This window comes from Phyllobates terribilis, unplaced genomic scaffold (assembly GCF_046119375.1).
Source record: "Phyllobates terribilis strain yellow unplaced genomic scaffold, ASM4611937v1 Scaffold_500__1_contigs__length_1315687, whole genome shotgun sequence".
NCBI lineage: Eukaryota > Metazoa > Chordata > Amphibia > Anura > Dendrobatidae > Phyllobates > Phyllobates terribilis.
Window position 1 is genome coordinate 106,888 of NW_027363260.1, and position 13,158 is coordinate 120,045.

The following is a 13,158-nucleotide window of genomic DNA, read 5'->3' on the forward strand; positions in this document are numbered from 1 at the left end:
GCTTTGATAAAACTGTTATGTGAGCCTCAAGTGATTGGGGGGCAAAGGGGGAGTCTTCTGAGATATTATTGAACACTAATGGTAATAACAGAGGCGCAAACATGTTATAAAATCTATTATTGAATCCATCTGGCCCAGGGCTCTTCCCGATAGGGAATGATCTAATGGCCTGTCCTATCCATTGTTCAGTGAAAGCTTTGTCTAGTATCTCCTGCTCAGGGGTCAGTAAGGAAGGAAAGTCAGTGCCCATAATATATTTGTCAATTTTTGTTTCAAGAAAATGTATATATTTTCCATGAATATTATGAAGTGAGCTATAACAGCAATGAAATGCGTCAGCTATGTCAGTGGGGTTATGAATTTATAGCAGTGGGGCTCCTTTTGGATACATACAGCTCTGTCAAAAATGAAGAGACCACTGCAAAACTTTCAGTTTCTCTGATTTTTCTCTTTATAGGTATATTATAGAGTAAAATGTACATTGTTGTTTTAGTCTATAAACTACTGACAACATGTCTCCGAAATTCAAAGCTAAAAATTTTTAATTTATTTGCAGCAAAAGTGTCAAAATACTAAAAAAGAAACACAGTGCTTTCAGACCTCAAATTACTCATGTTTTAAATGTGAAATCAATATTTGGTGGACTAACCATGATTTTTAATCACAGCTTTCTTTCGTCTTGCCATGCTTTCCACCAGTCTTTCCATGCTTTCCAATAGAAAACTGTTCAATGGTCTCTTAATTTTTGCCGGAGCCGTATGTCCTTTGCATCCGTGGATGTAACTTCCTTGTCAATGAGAGACCACATTTATCTGTGAATTCATACGAGTTACCTTCACATGTGATCTTGATATTTTCTATACGTTTGATCTAGTAAAGACCTTCGCTCCTTTCTTTTTTTTCAATCAGATCATTTTTATTTAACAAAAGAAAGACCAGCATTTTGTGTTTGTCATACAAACTTTGTGACAAAAATAAAAAGAAAGAAAAACCAGTAAAGAATACAACAACTGGTTTACAATGATATAAAACCCAATATCGCTCTATAGTACAAGGTTTTGGAATAGTAATTTTACATTTGTACATAAATATCTGAATACTTCCTGACGGCTTATTTTTTTCCCTATTGGGACATCAAAAGAAAAATAATATCTCTAAGAAGGGGCAATTGTGTGGACTGAGACAATTATTATTTGCTGACACCTTAGGTATCAGGATATAAATTCCTGGTTTACTGCAGGGATATGTACACATGGTCCAGTATAGTATTTCTGAAGCAATACCTGGGGTAATTAACCATTGCTCCCATATGTGTATGGATTTCTTGAGAGCGTTCCTTTAATATAAGATCCACTTTCCAAGCATAGAGTGTTATTTATCCTGGGTTTTAGTTCTGTTATCGTTGGGGGAGAATTGTCTATCCAATGTAGTGCCAACAACTTTCTGGCTTGGAATAATATTCCTGAGCTATCTACTGCCATATGGGAGTCTGGGTCTACGTCTTCTGCCAGGAGTTCTAGGATACAGATTTTAGGTTCCAACTGAAGTTGTATCCCAAATACAGATAGTACAAGAGCGATCGCTACGTTCCATTAGTCGCCAATATTTACACATTCCCACGTCATATGCATCAGGTGGGCGTCCTTTTGACCACATCTAGGACATGTGTCATCCATTTGTATTTCAATTTTAAATAAAATACTTGGGGATCTATATACTCTATGAATGAGAAGAATTCGGGACAATGTTTGTGACTCTGACAATGAAAGTTTCGGTGTCAAATCCAGTATCTCCCCCATTGCTCCTCAGATAAGGGACCCTCATCCCCCTCCCATTTTGTCTTAACTATCAAATCAATATTTATCCAAATGTAGGGCCAGTAACTGCCTATAAATAAGGGATATTAGACCTTTTGTATCCAACGATGTAGTAATGGTATCTATTGGGTGAGGTCTATCAGTATGGCGTTTATTTTAGTTGTGTATTATATGCAATATGTATTTGCAGATATTGATAAAACACCCTATGCGGAAGGTTAAAATCTGCCTTTATTTGTTCAAAGTTCTTGAATAATCCATCCCTCAAGAGTTGTGACACCAAACATATACCCATATCCTCCCACTCACTAACATTTTTTAGTTTATGTAGCTCTGGTAAGTTATAGTTGTGCCATAAAGGAGTATAATTTGTGCACTTTCCAATTCCCAGAATATTTTTACCCCTATCCCACACCTTATATATTAACTTTAGTGTATGACATTTTAAGTCATTTTCTCGAGGAAGCCCCATATCTAGTACCGAGAATGGAAGCTTCCACTTGGTTCCTTCCATAAGTAGGTGCCCTGAAATTACACAATATTTGCAAGTACCCCATCCATGAAACTACTTAGCTCCCTTCTAGCGTTAAGCAGGTCTATATATACCTGGAGGGAAGCAGATCATTTATGTTGTTTGTCAAGTAGATCAATCCGCTCAAGCAAATGGGAGACTTTAGCTGTTCTCTCCTTTTTTTAGCCTTTATCTAAGTTTTATTATTATCCCTCTGAGGACGCATGTGAGTGCTTCCCATTTAAATGGTAAGGCAGTTTCATCATGCTCATATATTTGAAGGAGTCTATAGTCTCAAGAAGGTCTGAGACACAGAGTGAGTCTTTCAGCAGATTATCATTTAGGTTCCAACATCTGAAGCCTTGGTGGAGTCTGGTATAGTCAGATTACAATATACAGGAGCATGATCTGACCATACAGCAGTTCCTACCTGAGATGTAGGTTGCCATGTAGGCAAGTGACGGCTAATTAAGAAAAGGACTATATGGCTATGCATATTGTGTAAAGGAGAATAATAGGTATCCTTTACGTCTGGATGTAGTATCCTCCATACATCGCCCGGTTGAGACCGGAGCACGTTTAGCAAAGCTTTTGTTTGTGTTTTAGATTGGTGACACCAGCCCAGGGACGCCTCTAAAGACGGATCCAAGACAAAATTAAAGTCACCTCCAATGATGATAAGGTCCTCCGCAAAATATTTTAGTTTGTTTAAGTAATGACGGCATGTCTTAATTTGGTAACAATTAGGGAGATAGAAGTTTTCCAAAGTCAAAATTTTGGAGTAGACGGAGATCAAACACATACCTCCTCTCCGTGTCAGACAGTGTTTCTACAATAGTATGCGGCAGTGATCTGTGGCGGCCTATACTCAGCACCCTAGACTTCAAAACATTAATCATCTTGGCATCCCAGAAAAATGCTATCTATTAGTAAACTGAGGTACAGTATATGATTGCCTCTAAAGTGCGACTCCTGAAGAAAGAGAAAATGTACGTGCTGTTTATGCCTATGATAAAACACTTGAGCTCCTTTCTCTGGAACATTAAGTCCTCTGACATTCAATGAACAAGTTTTGAGTTGTGCCATATTATATGAAAAAAAGGAGGAATGGAAGAGAGAAAGATTAAGAGAAAAGAGGAAGTATAGACGGTAGATAGTAACGTCTACCTCTCAGTGTCTAAGAAGTATAGATTATGAATATATCAAAACAGTAGGAAATTGCGAAACAAGCAGATCCCAATGCAAGTCCCTAACTGGGGGTTGTCTTTACAGGCGCAAGTCAAACTTTCAGTTCTAGGGTTCCTATTAGGGGGAACCATGGAATATAAAGCAAGTAATGTAATATAGCCTGATATTATAGTAGTATCATGTGAACTCAACTTATATGCCGGTCTAAGATCTTATATGAACTTAGACATTCTATATAGTGGAAGAGTGGCACCTAATGCTCTATTTAGATATATCTAATTATATGCTTAAAGAAATAAGTAAGCATTGGCAAACTGTCTCTCATCAGGGAAGACAAGATTAATTTCAGGAGCTCATATGATTGCCAGGTTCCTTTCCCATCTGGCTGCATCACCATCAAGTTCCTGATCCATTGAACACCTTCTGTGACATGCTGGAACTCTCTGTGGCAATGGTGGAGCAGGTGGCCAGTCAGATATATGGAATGTCCAGGGCATCACAAATAGGTCTCATGTTGCTTGGATCTTTGAAAATATACAGCTGGAATGGGTACCCCCAGGAGTACATCAGGCCATTTTCCCGGATGGCATCAAGTAGTGGTTTCAATACCCTTCTTTTAGCAAGTGTCATTCAGGATAGATGTGTGAGCAATTATATGCGTTTTCCATTGAAATCACCAGGATCCAACTCCTCTGCTTTCCTCACAATGGCCTCTTTTACATTGAAAAAATGTATGCGAGAGATAGTGCTCCTTGGACGCTCAGGATCTGGGCCATGATTGCCTATTGTACGGTGCGCCTTATAAATCTCCACCTCCTTATCAATAGGATCACCAAGAATATTAGTGAATAATGATCGCAGTGTTGGCATAATCACTTGTGCATTGATGCTTTCAGGTATACCCCTTATCCAGATATTATTGTGATTTTCTTGATCATCAACCATATTAAACAGATGGTTTATTTACTGCCTGTGAAGATCTAGTGTTAGTTTCTGAGCATTATGATGGCCTCTAACTTGGACATTATCCTCTAATCTCTGTAACTTGTCAGTAAGCTGTGACAGGATAGAAGTGAGGGGACGTATTTCAGTATTGTATGTGGTCTCCAGCCTCTGACTATATTACTCCATATCTTCTTTAGTAGGGCTAGACGCAATCTGATATACAAATAAGTTATGTTGTTCCCCATATCAGAATAACCTGTGGCTGGTGGGTAAATGTCCCTGTGAAGCAAGCACTGCTCAGTATGGGGGCTTTGGTGAGAGTACAGGGAGATTTGTGGAGCTGTTTTCTCGTGAGGCCGACATTAAGAGAGAAGTTGGTGCAGGACTGACAGTCTGGAGCTGTCTGGCATCATGAGGGTTAAGACTGCTTCTTTTTCCACGCTGAGGTGAGGCAGTAATGGCTCCGGAGCAGGAAGATAAGACCTTCCATAAGAAACGCTGCATACCAGACATGCTGACAGAGGTGGAGGACCTCAGATTAACCTCCGATCTCTTCTTTCTTTCCCATATCGAACGTCATGTTTGAGGCTGTAAATTGCTTATAATTGCCCCAGGAACATGGTCTGAAGAGAGTGCTCTCAGTGTGTGCCTTCTCTTGGTGCTATGTCCAGGCCATGTCCTTCCTATTGATGTACAATACGTCTGAAGGCGGCGTTGATTGGCAGCAGGATTGTGTGATGTAACAATCTTGTGTGATGTAACATCCTTACGGAAACACGAGTTGTGACACCAATGGAACTGCGCCAGAACAGGAAGTGCGTATGAGTTTTTATTTTAAAAAGGCTAAACATGAGGAATGAGAAGGAGTTGGTCTAGTAGTGGACAACCCCTTTATGAAGATATAATTTTCGGTTAAAAGTGAAAAAGGCTTCTCCCCTATGTGACGTCTCTGAAGTTTGTTAAGAGTTGATCTCCGTGTAAAACATTTCCCGCATTAAGAACATGAAAATGGCTTCTCGTCTGTGTGAGTTCTCTGGTGACTAAGAAGTGATGATTTCTTCACAAAACATTTCCCACATTCTGAACAGGAAAAAGGTTTCTCCCCTGTGTGAGTTCTCTGGTGCTTAACCAAATCTGATTTCCAGCTAAAACATTTCCCACATTCTGAACAGGACAAAGGCTTCTCCCTTGTGTGATTTTTCTTGTGCGTAACCAAAACTGATTTCCAGCTAAAACATTTCCCACATTCTGAACAGGAAAAAAGCTTCTCCCCTGTGTGCTTTCTCTTGTGCGTAACCAAAACTGATTTCCAGCTAAAACATTTCCCACATTCTGAACAGGAAAAAGGCTTCTCCCCTGTGTGAATTCTCTGGTGCTTAACCAAATTTGATTTCCGGCTAAAACATTTTCCACAATCTGAACAGGAAAAAGGCTTCTCCCCTGTGTGAGTTCCCTTATGCTTAACCAAATCTGATTTCCGGCTAAAACATTTTCCACATTCTGAACAGGAAAAAGGCTTCTCCCCTGTGTGAATTCTCTGATGGCTGATAAAACTTGATTTCAATCTAAAACATTTTCCACATTCTGAACAGGAAAAAGGCTTCTCCCCTGTGTGAGTTCTCTGATGTCTGCTAAAACTTGATTTCAATCTGAAACATTTTCCACATTCTGAACAGGAAAAAAGCTTCTCCCCTGTGTGAATTCTCTGATGGCTGATAAAACTTGATTTCAATCTAAAACATTTTCCACATTCTGAACAGGAAAAAGGCTTCTCCCCTGTGTGAATTCTCTGATGGCTGATAAAACTTGATTTCAATCTAAAACATTTTCCACATTCTGAACAGGAAAAAGGTTTCTCCCCTGTGTGAATTCTCTGATGGCTGATAAAACTTGATTTCAATCTAAAACATTTTCCACATTCTGAACAGGAAAAAGGCTTCTCCCCTGTGTGAGTTCTCTGATGTCTGCTAAAACTTGATTTCAATCTGAAACATTTTCCACATTCTGAACAGGAAAAAGGCTTCTCCCCTGTGTGAATTCTCTGATGGCTGATAAAATTTGATTTCACTGTAAAACATTTCCCACATATGGAACATGAAAAAGGCTTCTCCCCTGTGTGAGTTCTCTGATGTCTGATAAAACTTGATTTCAATCTAAAACATTTTCCACATTCTGAACAGGAAAAAGGCTTCTCCCCTGTGTGAGTTCTTTTATGCTCAACCAAATATGATTTCCGGCTAAAACATTTCCCACATTCTGAACATGAAAAAGGCTTCTCCCTTGTGTGAGTTCTCTGATGTCTGATAAAACTTGATATCAATCTAAAACATTTTCCACATTCTGAACAGGAAAAAGGCTTCTCCCCTGTGTGAGTTCTCTTATGCTCAACCAAATCTGATTTCCGGCTAAAACACTTCCCACATTCTGAACATGAATAAGGCTTCTCCCCTGTGTGAGTTCTCTGATATTTGATTAAACCTGATTTCTCTGTAAAACATTTTCCACTTTCTGAAAAAGAAAATGGCTTCTCCTCTATGTGACTTCTCTGGTGATTAACAAGATCTGATTTCTGGTTAAAAAATTTCCCACACTTGAAACAAAAAAATCTATTCTCTGCTGTGTGAATGCTTTGATGTTTAAGAAAAGACTTTTCGAGGGAAAAACTATTTCCATATTCTGAACATGAAAATGGCTTCTTTGCTTTCGGTGCAATTTGTTTTTTAATGCTTATTTTGTGACTTTGATTTTCCTTAGTATTCGGTAATGAATCAGAAGACAGGACCTGTTTCAAATGATCAGATGATTGATCTTTGCTGTGAAGGGATGATGGTATATCTGGAGTAATGGCATTCAATTCAATTGTATCCTGTGGGATCTCAAGATCATCTGATTTAAAAATTGAAGATGTCAGCTGTCCCCCTGATCTCCTGGTACAGTCATCTGCCAAGAATAAAACCAATTATTATTTATGAATAACATATCCTTAAAATTTATATTGTTGAATATTTCTACTTAAACTCTCTGTAAAAATGCACTTTATGTAAAAGTATCATTATTTACCAAGAAAACATCACAGAAAAAATCAGCCTTACCAACTCCAAATCAGATAACAAATGCATTAGCATTTTAGTGTTGGTTGGGTGTACTGGGGTGGCTGTCCTTGTGGGGTGCACTTATATAGTGCTGGGCAACCTTCCTGATGTAATAGTATGGGCATCATTAGGCTAAGCCAGACACTGTGCATCACACCTACCTGTGTGACTGGCGTCCTATGCAAGCTTCATCTGTGTGCATCTTTAATACTAGGCAACCACACCCTCCATGAATTGGTACGATTGTGAGTGGTTGCTGCATCAGTATTTTGCACCTGCGCTGCCCCCACCTTTATCATGGGGGTCTGCGGCATCCTGCTAGTGCATTTCTTATATGATTGGTGTTGGTAAGGCTGTATCTTTTTCTGTGATTTTTTTTATTTTGCCCTATGTTAGCCATCATTATTCACCAAGACAATAACAGTTCACAGTCTAATAGAAAACCTCATAGGATGAACCAGTAGAGCGTGGTGTTCAACTGTTTGTTAATTCTGCCTCCCTAATATGCAATAAAAAGCCACCAAACAATGTTATGTAGGCAAAAATAATACCAATAAAAACTTCTACTTATCTCACAAAAACCAAGTCCCCACTCAGGTCCATCATCTGTCAGTGGAAAAACAGAAGTTTCCACATCATTAGTGGTTCAAAGGCTTTTGAAAAGCAACATGGCTTCCATAAACCAATCCAGCAATATCCACTCTCCCAAAGTCAGATCTCCCCCTCGCTTCTGAGCCTTGCAGTGTGCTCAAAACACACTCAGCAACCATGTATTTGACATTACTATAGTGAGAAGAACCCACTTAATTTACGGTGTGTGTCTCCTGGAGCACAATCTGGACACTATGTGTTGGGTAATGAAATTATATATTTGTAATTTTCACTCTCCAACATCCACTGCGTGCTAATTTCCGGAAAGTGCCTGTGGAGTCAAAATAGTCACTACTCCTATAGATTATTTCACTGAGGGTTATAATTTCCAATATGAAGTCACTTTATGGGGATTTTTACTGCTCAGGTTTTCTGCAATTTGGTCACATTAGGGCTTCTGTAAATGGTGTGTCCCATCTCCTCTGGGATCTGCTCCTGCGACGTCTGCTTCTCTCACCAGGCGCCGTCTTATTCATCCTGCAGGCGGCGCTGGTGATGGAGGAGATGTCAGAACCAGAAGCTCTCAGCGGCGCAGGCTCTGTCCAGCCACTAAGATTAGGTAGCCTGGGACCTGTAGTACCATCCAGTCTGGCAGTATGGGTGTGTGTGCTGTCCAGCTGGAGTAATCTGCTCCCTGCTTCAGCCAACTGGAAAGCACCGCACCCTACTAAAGCTGGAAGCATATTGCCGGAAGCTGCCAGATACAGCCTTGTTCTCCTCTGGTTCAGTCCTCTGTGCTCAGCTCCCGGCTTGTGTATTTGTTTCCTGTTGTGACTCCGACCCGTTTACTGACTACTTTTGTGTGGTTTCGTATTTTCTCTGACCTCCATGTTCTGACCCGGCTATCTGACTATTCTTCTTGCCATCTCACACCACAGAACATTAGGTAACACTGTGGCCCAAGCTTAGGGGTCTCTATCTAAGTCCAAATCCATGTAGAGGGGTTAAAGGATGATGAGCAAGGCAAACCCTGGGATCTGGAAAATGGAGTATATAGCGCCAAGCCTGTTTGTGGTAGCCATCTTTTGAGCTGCCAGGTGACCATGAACAGTGTCCCCAATACATTGTGTCTGCAAACTATCCCAGCAAAATCTGCTTTCAAATAGCTAAATGCCGCTCCTTCCTTTCTTAACCTGCCATGTGCCCAGACAGTAGTGTACAACCGTATATAGGGGATTGTCAGATTCAAGAGAAGTTGGAATATTATTTGTAAGGTCCATTTGTTTCCTATTATCCTTTGTGAAGAATTCCAAAGTTATCACCATATAAAGTGACACACGTCAGATTTGAAAAATGGGCCCAGATAGGAACACAAAACTGGCTGCAGGAAGGGGTTAAATCAGACTATTTTGGGCACTAACTACTATAGTCAAAACTGTGAGTATAGACCATAACACATCTACTGAAATGATCAAACTCAACAGTCTTCATCAGTAAGTAGTGAGTAACTAGTGGTGAAACCTCTCTGGGGTAATTGGAGTATGGGGCTCTGTCAGACGAGTTTCAAGAAGAAATATTAGACATTCAAAGAGAACTTTTTATAATAGTGCAGAGCTGAGGTGTCTTAAATTTAGCTTAGAGATCTATCATGGCGCAGGTGTAATGTTTTTTTTTTAGTTTATCACAATCTGGTTTGAAGTTAGTCGGTTTTAAAAGAAACTGAAAAGTCAGGATAAAGGGAAACTCTGCTGTTATTGTACAGAAATTCACACTTGGCCCTCACTGCACATTTAATGTTGTAGATCATAAAAGTGACGTTCAGCCAGAAAGACTGGACCTGGTCTTGTAGGGACCATATGAGCACATTCAGCAGCACAGAAGGGAGAGAAGGTAGATTCATCCAATAAGATATCAGGGATCTAGGAAGGAACACCATCATTACCCTCCGCTTTCTCTTACAGGCCCATCATTATATTTTTCTTCAAGTGATTTTCTGGCTTTGTAGTTTACAGATCTGGGCAGGTAACGTCTCCTAATCACAGTGAGTAGGTGGATCCTCCAGGTTGTAAGTTCTATGGAAAAGGGTTTCAATGCCCAAAATCATTTGAACAGTTTTGGGTGGAGGAGAATGCTGTGGTCTAGAGGAAAAATGGTGATCATATGATTGTGATACGGTCGGACTACACCACCGATAAAGCAGCCACAGCCGGTGACTGAGATAAAACTGTGACTTCTCTGCATTTAGTGGTTACTACTCACCTGGGTAGTCATATGTAGGAATCTCCTCTTTACACCGCTCATCACTCCTCACATATGACTCTATAGTATTAATATGGGGCAGATCTTCACCCTGAAACAAATATTATAAAAGTCACAGACTGATGAGAAGTCCCATCTATGATCAGCTCTAATCCTGACATCTCCACTGTTCTCTTTACACAAGTATAAACCACGTAATACTGGTGGATAAAACAAAACTGAACACAAGACCTTCACAGCCGTCTACACATCATAGGGGAGATCTCATGACACCTTCTCTCCATCTACCTGATGATCCTGAGGAACATTGGGATCTTCTTGTTTACAGTCCTGAGGAAGAAGAGGATGGGGACATCTGTCTGGTGTTGTCCTCTTACTGGATAGATCTGGAGGAAACACATACAGGACTGAATTCATTCTTTACATACAGATAATTATAGGCCGTGTATATTCAGTCCTGTCTATTACCTGGTGATGTGAGGGACTGGGGAACCTCCATCATGACGTCCTTGTACAGATCTTTGTGTCCTTCTAAATACTCCCACTCCTCCATGGAGAAATAGACAGTGACATCCTGACATCTTATAGGAACCTGACACATACAATGATACCGTCATCCCCCGATCCTTTCATAGCGTTACTGTATAATGTCCCAGCATTCCCACCTCTCCAGTCAGCAGCTCAATCATTTTGTAGGCGAGTTCTACGATCTTCTGGTCATTGATGTCCTCAAGTATGAAGGGGTGAGATGGATGCCCTGTGATTGGGCTCAGGGGTCTTTCCCATCCCTCAGACACAGGGTCCTCACAGCGCTCACTAGAGGTCTTCACTAATATGTAATCCTGGTTATGGAAAGACATATAAATCAATCTCACTCCAGACATTTCCAGAGTCCTCACCTCTCCAGTTCTGTCCATGTGTTATTCCCATAGATAAGAATGATGCAATGTGACGTCATTAGAATCTCTCACCTCTCCAGTAAGCCGAAAGAGGATCTCTAGGGTGAGGTGGAATATCCTCTCCGCCATCTTGTCTCTGTCCATATCCATCTTTGATGGGTCCATAAGGAAAATTCTCTTAAATAGAAGATCTTCACTGAGAGGATCCGATATTGTAGAGACCTAAATGAGAAGATGATGAGCCGATGTAACATCATAAAAATCTTGTGTGATAATACAATTACTGGAGATAACAAGGGAAACATATGAGATTTATTATTTTACAGTATTTAGTTTTCTTCTTTACATCTACTAATAAAACCTATATATTTTAGGCCACAGACAACAAGCAGTTTCTTCCTTGGAGTCTGTAGCTGAATACATTTCTCAAAGACTCATCTTCCATAAAGCTAATTCTCGTCTCATTTACCGACACTGCAATCGGCATTAGCAATACTGCAGGAGATATTCATTACACGTAACATGAGAAATAACTACTTCATGAGGAGGACGACATCTTCATCTTCTACTACGGCTCTAGAAACATATTTAGCCAGATTTCTTCACTGATTACATCTCCACCGGCCGTCTACAGTCATGGCCAAAAGTATTGAGAATGAGACAAATAGTAATTTTTCCAAAGTTTACTGCTTCATTTTTTGTAATGGCAATTTGCATATACTCCTGAATGTCAAAGAGTGATCAGCTTAACAGCAATTACTGTACTTGCAAAGTCAATATTTGCCCAGAAAATGAACTTTAACCCCCAAAACACATTTCAACATCATTGCAGTCCTGCCTTAAAAGGAGCAGCTAACATCGTTTTAGTGATTGATCCATTAACACAGGTGTGGGTGTTGATGAGGACAGGGCTGGCGATCAATCAGTCATGATTAAGTAAGAATGACATCACTGGACACTTTAAAAGGAGGCTGGTTCTTGGTATCATTGTTTCTCTTCAGTTAACCATGGTTATCTCTAAAGAAACACGTGCAGCCATCATTGCACTGCACAAAAATGGCCTAACAGGGAAGAGTATCGCAGCTACAAAGATTGCACCTCAGTCAACAATCTATCGCATCATCAAGAACTTCAAGGAGAGAGCTTCCATTGTTGTCAAAAAGGCTCCAGGGCGCCCAAGAAAGACCAGCAAGCGCCAGGACCGTATTTTAAAACTGTTTCAGCTGCGGGATCGGACTACCAGCAGTGCCGAGCTTGCTCAGGAATGGCAGCAGGCTGGTGTGAGTGCTTCTGCACGCACTGTGAGGCGAAGACTCTTTGAGCAAGGGCTGGTTTCAAGGAGGGCAGCAAAGAAGCCACTTCTCTCCAGAAAAAACATCAGGGACCGACTGATATTCTGCAAAAGGTACAGGGAGTGGACTGCTGAGTACTGGGGCAAAGTCATTTTCTCTGATGAATCCCCTTTTCGATTGTTTGGGACATCTGGAAAACAGCTTATTCGGAGAAGAAGAGGTGAGCGCTACCACCAGTCTTGTCTCATGCCAACTGTAAAGCATCCTGAAACCATTCATGTGTGGGGTTGCTTCTCAGCCAAGGGAATCGGCTCACTCACAGTCTTGCCTAAAAACACAGCCATGAATAAAGAATGGTACCAGAATGTCCTCCAAGAGCAACTTCTCCCAACCGTCCAAGAGCAGTTTGGCGCCCAACAATGCCTTTTCCAGCATCATGGAGCACCTTGCCATAAAGCAAAGGTGATAACTAAATGGCTCATGGAACAAAACATAGAGATTTTGGGTCCATGGCCTGGAAACTCCCCAGATCTTAATCCCATTGAGAACTTGTGGTCAATCATC

General features: G+C 40.6%; 1 protein-coding gene across 1 annotated transcript in view; it reads right to left on the reverse strand.

Moving 5' to 3' along the window:
* Nucleotides 1-924: 924 nt before the first annotated feature.
* The window catches only part of LOC141230945 (uncharacterized), a 41,492-nt gene continuing 29,258 nt past the window's right edge, over nt 925-13,158 (reverse strand). Inside the window, exons 9-14 of the mRNA XM_073667638.1 lie at nt 11,375-11,524; nt 11,069-11,245; nt 10,872-10,995; nt 10,692-10,789; nt 10,404-10,494; nt 925-7,401 (exon numbers count right to left, since the gene is read on the reverse strand). Of these exons, the coding sequence (XP_073523739.1) occupies nt 5,456-7,401; nt 10,404-10,494; nt 10,692-10,789; nt 10,872-10,995; nt 11,069-11,245; nt 11,375-11,524 (2,586 nt within the window). The 3' untranslated portion in view covers nt 925-5,455. The remainder of the gene's footprint in view (nt 7,402-10,403; nt 10,495-10,691; nt 10,790-10,871; nt 10,996-11,068; nt 11,246-11,374; nt 11,525-13,158) is intronic.